The sequence below is a fragment of the Sycon ciliatum genome, chromosome 13 (genome assembly GCF_964019385.1).
Source record: "Sycon ciliatum chromosome 13, ocSycCili1.1, whole genome shotgun sequence".
Lineage (NCBI taxonomy): Eukaryota > Metazoa > Porifera > Calcarea > Leucosolenida > Sycettidae > Sycon > Sycon ciliatum.
In genome coordinates this window covers 21,807,048-21,815,269 of record NC_088655.1, presented here as the reverse complement: position 1 = coordinate 21,815,269, position 8,222 = coordinate 21,807,048, and the positions used below count along the sequence as shown (strand labels likewise).

At 46.2% G+C, this 8,222-nt stretch overlaps 1 protein-coding gene across 1 annotated transcript; it reads left to right on the top strand.

Moving 5' to 3' along the window:
• Positions 1-3,615: 3,615 nt before the first annotated feature.
• LOC135829360 (uncharacterized) lies at positions 3,616-5,404 on the top strand. Its single transcript, XM_065341765.1, has one exon. It carries the CDS (start codon positions 3,703-3,705, stop codon positions 5,038-5,040), a length of 1,338 nt encoding a protein of 445 aa, XP_065197837.1. The 5' UTR covers positions 3,616-3,702; the 3' UTR covers positions 5,041-5,404.
• Positions 5,405-8,222: the final 2,818 nt, after the last annotated feature.

Here is an 8,222-nt window from a genome sequence, read left to right as displayed (position 1 = left end):
TCCTTCTGTAAAAGGTTTTTTTGCCTGCAAAGAACTAGCGTAATATAAGTGTTTGGTTGCACAATGAGCACGTGGAGGTGGCCGATGGCCAATGGGGGTTTCGGCGCTTCTGCCAGCGGTTGTGCATGTGATAGTTGGGAAATGCTCATGGTTGTGTAATGTGCTGTGCTGGCTCTCCATAGTATAGCTTGCTGCCGCTCTGCGATGCCCCAGTGCCTTATTAGGGCTTGTGATGATGTAATGCCAACTATTTTTTAAAGGATTGTGATCGGATGTGATTGAAATAGGCTTAGGGCTAGGGTGGCTTGTGTCAAGTTGTGATGATACACAGCCAGCAACGACCTACGGAGTGCCGTCACTAAGTCTACGTACATGTATAGCAATGATACCTACTGTACATAAGTCATTGTATAATTATCATGTGCATGTACAGTGTATGTGGTTACTCAGGCCCCAGGCCCCAGGGCCCAGGTTTAGTTCCAGAATTTTAGCATTGTAAATGAGCTTAGATTCGCACAAAGTTCGCAATGTGGAACGGCCGGACCATGACCTCGCGAAAAATGCCAACGTGCGCGAGTTTGCGAGTCCCGTGATGCTAAAAAAAAGGTTCCGTACTCCCCTGGGCCCTCTGTGCGTCAAAGAACATTCCCCCTTTGCAAATTGAACTGTGTGCACGAGATCGCAGGCATCTTGGCTCTTATGACTTGTCATCCTTGGCACATGTTTTCAGCGTCTGGTTCGCTAGTGCCGGCTTGCAGTGCACAGACTGTCGAGGGCATCCGGATAGTCGGTTGTTTGGTGTAACACAACCAGGTGACGGCGCCTCGTTCTATACATGTGGGCAAGAGTACTCTTAATGTGAGCGACATAATCTATTAAATTGATGATTTCTTTCGCTTTGACCGCATTAAAGCGAAAGGAATCACCGAAAGTAACTGGATATGTTAAATATGGAGTGGCGGAAAAAAAACCTCTTGAAAAACCGAATACACGGAGTGTAGATGACAGATGAAATGTCGCAGCAGTAACAACTGAGTATTTTATTCATAATTATGGTGGTAAACACGCACCTGGCAATATGGCGGTAAATACACGCCGGGCCGGACAGTGATTATACAACAGGAAGAAAGGAGATAAATGTCTGTAACTTGATACAGTCTAATATTAACAATTGTAATTCCAAATGTACAACTATGATGTAAATGTCGCAGCAGTGCATTCATAATATACTTACCCATAGTAATATGGATAGGATCGGATTTGATCAGATAAAATCTTACACAGAAATGAAGAGGATGATGGACTACAGTCAACTTCGCTAATAACGACTGCGGATATAACGACAATTCGCGAATAACGACAGAATTTCCATGCCCAGAGCAAAGTCCCTTCCAACTGTAATACATAATAATGAGACTTCGGGTATAAGTTTATAACGACACTTCGCGAATAAGGACACTTGTTTGATGCCCCGCCGAGTGTCGTTATGCGAGGTTGACTGTATTGGTGAACAGATGAAAGTGACCTGCTTTGAGTTTGAGTTGAGGTTCGTACTGCAGTCATAATCTCTTCATTGTACCGTTAGATATGGATGCTGTCATGCTTACCAATCGACCCTTGCCACATGGGCCATGGCTGTTCTATGTACTGTAGTCTGTACGCTGGTGGGAGCAGAAAACGGGTATGCTAAACGTCTACATCCATTATCCTTTCGCGCACATCACGTGCACCAAAGTTCTGCTTTTAGCCTGGTGCCGGTACGGCGGTAGCGGTTTAGCGGGGATGTAAGCGCACCCCACATCTGCTATCAGACATGTCAAACAGCATCTTCTGTTGCGTCAGTGGACTGAAGTGAGTAGTTGAGGTGAGATATCGAGGGAGAGGGAGAGCGTTGTTCTCAACACACTGCGACAATGGCCTCGTGGGAGGCTGGAAATAATAATATTGGAACTAATATGTTTGGTGTCATGTGAGAGTACTAGCATGCTCATAACGTCGTGTTGCCTGTCGTCATCATACAGTCGATGCATGGATTGGCTAGCGCTTGGCGCCGCTTGCCGCGTGCTACTTTCATTTTGAATAATAATAAATTAAATTTAAATTTCACGGTTCGCGTGAGACTCGGCTGGAAACCGTGTTTTCCGCATCCGTCATGGGAACGCCACCACCCTCTAGGATCAAAGGCGCAGATGCAGCGCCTAAACGGTGGGAGGTGAGTAGATCAGACCCACCACCAAGTGTCAAAGACCGAAATCCCATTAGCTGCATCCATGTTACCCTCGTGCCAGGCCACGAGTTCCCAATTAACTGTGGGTCGCAGCACGGCTGGAAAATTTCTTCCGCTTCCAAGCAGGACTTGAACCTGGTACCCTCTGTTTCTCAATCATGGTCTTAGACCATCCCACTATGCCTGCCTGCATAATAATTTATTTACTGAAGTAAAAAAACTTCTGCGTGATCACAGCTCACGGGCAAAGACAACAATTGTATATTGGAGCATACTGATGGTGAGGCTTCTTGCCCTCAGCCGACCTGAGGTCTCGGCGTCATGGGGACAAAAAACGCAAGTGACACGTACATGTACACGGTATGAAATGTTTAGAGGAGAGACAGTGCATTATAGTTGAAGGCTAGCACGTGACGTAGTGATAATTATGGATGTGAATAATTGTACACCGACAAGCGAAATACAACGAAATGAATGCATAATTTGAAACATTTGGTTCTCCAGGGCACTAGTACACTATACGAATGAAGAATATAATTACCGGTATGTAGGTTGACTAGGTTGACTAACGTTGCTGCCTGGAGTTTGGGAGGTGTTTGTTGCGCTGGAAACGCAGTGTAATTGTTAGTTGGTGTACCTACTGGTGTTCAGGATCGCATAGCACTACAATAATTCAGTTTATCACTCCCTTAGTATTGACTCCCATTGATTTTCGCTATAGCTAAGCAGTCAAATATTCCTGCATATTTCACTCCTTAGGGCTATATTGACTGCTTATATTTGACTGCTTAGGGGTTGCGCAGTTGAACGGTGCCTAGTGCAGCATTGTCACTGCATGAGCAGGTGGTGGTGCAACGGTTGTGCAATCATAAAACCGGGATTCATGAGGTTATCGTTCTGGAATTTGAAATACGGACTGTTTGTCGTGATAAATCTAATATTGACTTCGTACTTGGTCAGTATAGGAAATAAAAACCTCGTAAAAAACCTCGGCTTCGCCTCGGTCTTTTACTCGGCTTTTATTGCCTATACTGACCTCGTACCCAGTCAATATTAGATACGTACATGTAGGCACCGGCGGATTATGCCGGCAGAAAAATGTGCACGGATCAACACATTTTTGCTGGTAAAACTCCCATCAAATAGACAGCTCTCTCCACCAAGTCGCCAAGGAGTGACACGTCCAATCCGTGCTTGTCAGTCAAGTTTAATCGGATAAATGCGGAGAGTGAGACACGCACAAGCTAGCAGTCTCCCTGCCGCAAATCCTGGAACGCGTGCAGGCAGTGCAACGGCACATGACATGGCACACACACCATGACCAAGCTCCTCCACATAGTGTAACAGTGCTGCACTCCCTACGGCTGCGATAGCTATATGAACAATGCACAGCAGTCTTCGCTCAACAGTGTGAAGCCGCTACTTGAATCGGACGAAGTACCTTTGCTGCAACTGCAGACAAAGTTGCGGACACCATGGCCAATTGCGATAGCACCTATGTGAGCCTGTATGAAGACGGGCCGGACCCTATGCCAGATGAGCAGGCCGACCGTGTTGTTCTTCTTATCGGGAGAATAGGAGCGGGAAAATCCGCCATGGCGAACGTGCTGGCAGGTAAAGAGAACCTTTTCCATGAGTCTTGGGCAGCTATGTCCGAGACGAGGGAAACGCCGACCGAGCTGGTTGCGGTTCATTTCGGAGGTACTCGGTACGTACTGAAGATTGTGGATACCGTGGGCATTGGTAACCCAGAGCGAGAGCCTGATGAAGTCCTCAATAAGCTTGCCCATATTGCGAGTAAATGCACCGGAGGAATAAATCAAGTGCTGTTCGTCATCCAATCTCGCTTCACGAAAGAAGAGGAAGACGCCTTGAGGAGTGCCATGTTTCAAGGTGAAGTAATCCAATATACCAGTGTAATCCGCACCCACTGCGTCGAGTATGAGGATCCAGCGGAGGAGATCAGGGTGAAGAAATACTTGCAGGAGAAATCGCCCGTCATGGCGTCCGTTAAGAAATTTCTCTTGGTAGACAATCCTCCCACGACGAAGAAAAGAACCCGCGAATGGAATATGTACGACCGACTCCAATCTCGGAAGCGAGTTCTCGGACATCTCATAATGAACTGCAAAGAGAGATATTCGCCAGACACGCTGCAGCGCATACAAGAGAGAGTCAAGGACAAGATTGACGAGGAAACGAAACTTGAACGGTTGCTAGAAGCAACCAAGAAGGAGCAAGCGTCATTGCAGAAGGAGCTGGCCAGCATCCAACAGACCATGGATACCCAGAGGCAGACCATGGAAACGCAGAAACCTCAGATTAACAGGCAACTGAAAGAATTGAAAGATCAAGCGGCTCAAAACAAGATCTCTGCGGATCAGTTTGAAAGGCAGAACAAGGAGTATTTGGACCGGTTAGCAGCAATGGAGGAGGCTAAGCGCAAGGCAGAAAGTGAAGAATCGCAAATTAAACTGTTGCAAGAGCAGCTCTTAACCCAGAAAAAACTGCAGATCGAGGTTATGAAAGCCCAACACCATGCCCAAGTTCAAAAGCTGAATGCTAGGATCCAGCAACTGGAGCAGCACCGAACCCAGCAAGAGCAGCTCCGAACCCAGCAAGAGCAGCTCCTAACCCAGAAAAAACAGCAGATCGAGGTTATGAAAGCCCAACACCATGCCGAAGTGCAATTGCTGAATGCTGAGAGCCAGCAACCAGAGAGTGCAAAGCAACTGGAACCTTTCAAGCGGGCGCTAGCTGAGCTGGAAGCATACAAAAAGCGTCCGTGGTACAGGATGCTTGGTGAAACCTAATAGGAACTGGACCATGTTTCTGAGGAACGATAAGCTATGCGTGTATTGGGTATTTTCATTTTTTTTCGACGTCCTATTATCAATTGTATTCCGCATGAAAAATCTTTTCTGAAGTAATGTTATCAGATTGGTGTGTTCCTGTCAAGTTTTTCACCTCGCAGTTTATATAAAATAAGTAATGTACGTTACACTTTCTTCCATCTGTTTTACTTTTCGTTTCACCTACTTGGTATTCATGTACATGTATGCATTTCAGATTATGCATAGTAGTACCCGCATAAGAGCTTCAGTAGAAATCAAGACGCAAAGTACACATCCCTTGCTGATTCCTAAGCACATTCGCGATCCATTTCTTTATAGTGTGCTGCATCACTGAATATTTCGAGCTACATGAGTTCTAATGAGCTCCAGGTGGGGGCAAACGGGTTTGTCGATACAGTTTTGTTTCAGAATATTTCCCCTGAATAGTGATGGTTATAATTTACTAGTATTGCGATGCAGTATGCTGTTTTCATCATTTCAGTTCCCTTTCTAAAAGAATCGAGTCACGTCTTGTTTTGATGTTCACAAACTGGCATATTTAAATCAACAGAATTGACGAACGTTACAAACGGCGCATTCTGAATATCTTGTAAACAAAATGGATACGGGGCGAAGAGAAGTGTTGAGCGCAGCAGAGAGATACTTAAATGGAGGGACTAAGGATAAAGGGCGTGATTGAGGAAAGCAAGTTGACGCTGGATCTGTGAGGCGTTAGCTTGATCAACGTGATGTTTCATGCAGTAAACACATGCTTGTACCCTGTAGATACTGAAAAAAGGAAGGAATGCTGTGGCAGTGTCTTTCTCCAAAAGTAGATTTCGTGGAAGGGCGGAGCTAGTATTGAATTGAGCAGGGTTCTGCTTGTACGTCAACAGCAAGTATCGATCATGCTGCCCTGCCACTGTGTACACAGTCAACAGCCAGTATCGATCATGCTGCCCTGCCACTGTACACAGTCAACAGCCAGTATCGATCATGCTGCCCTGCCACTGTGTACACATGACTGTGCCATTGGAATATTTATATACATGTACACAACAGAACAACAAGGACAATCAAGGCTTGTTTGCTGCTACTTTAAGTTTCATGCTCACGCAATCATCAGGCACCATGAAGATCGGGTGCCGACCATGCCGGTATATATGCCAGGAGAGGGTGGTATAAAAAGCTGTGTGAGACTGTGGGGGCTAGCGGTGATATTTTAGGCAGGGGGCTGTGTGCAGAGTATACATGTACAGTGTGGCAAGTGAAATCCAACACTTGACATAAGGGACTGCACCATGCAGTCTGCAGCCCTGCATACGTACAGTACATGTGTTACATACAACCTTATAATGTCTGATGACAAAACTCGTACTCATCACAGTCAAGGTTCAAAACCTGCTTGCAAAAATGAATGGGGATTGGATACCAATACTCCTTATGTGTACCATATTTGTGAACTGTGTGTATCTACGCTGTGACCTTTCGATCTGTTTGGGATGCATACGGCTCTATGTACAAATTAGGTGCAGTGTATTACATCATTGGTGTCCATTTGTGGCTCTGTCCCCTATGGCAAGTGTCACATTTCACTTGCCACAACTGTACATGTACTATACAGTGCACGTTCAGAGATGCAATCCTAGAATGATACCCTCCGGGGATTTGGCATCGACCAGATAGAATCTTCGCCATCTTTTTGTGAGCAGGTGTTCCTGCTGACCCGCCTGGTCCTGCTGAGCGGAATAATGACTAACGTTGAGCCAATCTCAATTTAACCAATCAGCAACTGGACATGACTTTTGAGTTTGACAGACACCAGGCATACCGTACCACAGAGCATTCTTTAAACTTTAAGATCACATGGAGCGCTCAGACGCAGACGACAAGTTGGCATAGCGATGGTTATTATTCCCTGGAATCTGTTACTTGTCAAATCCAAAATAGCCTCTATTTAATTGGCATTTACCTTTTCCTTGTAAGGTCGAGGGCGTCTGGAGCATTCACTACATGCTCAAACCACATTCTCTCCAACAGACGAAGTCGTGAACTCGTTAAAGGGGAAGTTAAGGCAAAAATTAAAATTTCACCAGTTGTAGTCTTCGGGGTGCTGAGTCGAATGGTCTTGGTCCGAGGAAGCTGAGCCGCTCCCTTCCTACTTGAATCCCAATCGAACTCGCGCACTTCCACCGAAACTGGGTGACTGCGCCCTACGAGATGGGGATTTGTATGCAAAATGTCACTAAAAGCGCCATTTCGTTCTTATAAAAGCACGGATGACCGCGATTGGCCCATATGTTGTAGTCTTTTGGACGCTGAGTCGACTGGTTTTGGTCCGAAAAGGCTGCGATGCAGCGTTCCTCCTTTATTCCCAATCGAACATGGTTGAACAAGTGGTCACGTGCTCCTGGGTGCCCAAATCACCTGGTCACCACGCCAGCAGGTGACAACTTTCACACCAAGGTTCAACTCGAGTTCAACTCGAGTGACAGGACTGCACCCAAAAAAGGTAAAACAGGCTAGTAAGTTGTACCCTGCAGGCACGGTGACCAGGTGACTGGCGTACGCAGGAGCACGTGACCGCTTGTTCAACCATGTTCGATTGGGAATAAAGGCGGAACGCTGCATCGCAGCCTTTTCGGACCAAAACCAGTCGACTCAGCGTCCAAAAGACTACAACATATGGGCCAATCACGGTCATCCGTGCTTTTATAAGAACGAAATGGCGCTTTTAGTGACATTTTGCATACAAATCCCCATCTCGTAGGGCGCAGTCACCCAGTTTCGGTGGAAGTGCGCGAGTTCGATTGGGATTCAAGTAGGAAGGGAGCGTCTCAGCTTCCTCGGACCACGACCATTCGACTCAGCACCCCGAAGACTACAACTGGTGAAATTTTAATTTTTGCCTTAACTTCCCCTTTAATATAACATTCAAGTTGGGCTTTGTAGGTCTGAGCCGAAATTGTCACGTACATGTACATGTATGTCTTCGGTACGGTGGCAGATGGATCACTCGATGGTGGTCGTGTTTGCAGTCTAAACTGAGTACTAGTACTTCGAAGTACAACAGAACACTGAGCTCAGAACCACAATTATTAATGGACCATTTGGACAAGCAGCCCACAACAAATCTGGCCACCATGTCGATCGCTTGATAA

What these genes read in the sequence shown, in the direction of transcription:
- LOC135829360 (XM_065341765.1), top strand. Translation starts at nt 3,703, where the DNA reads ATGGCCAATTGCGATAGCACCTATGTGAGCCTGTATGAAGACGGGCCG.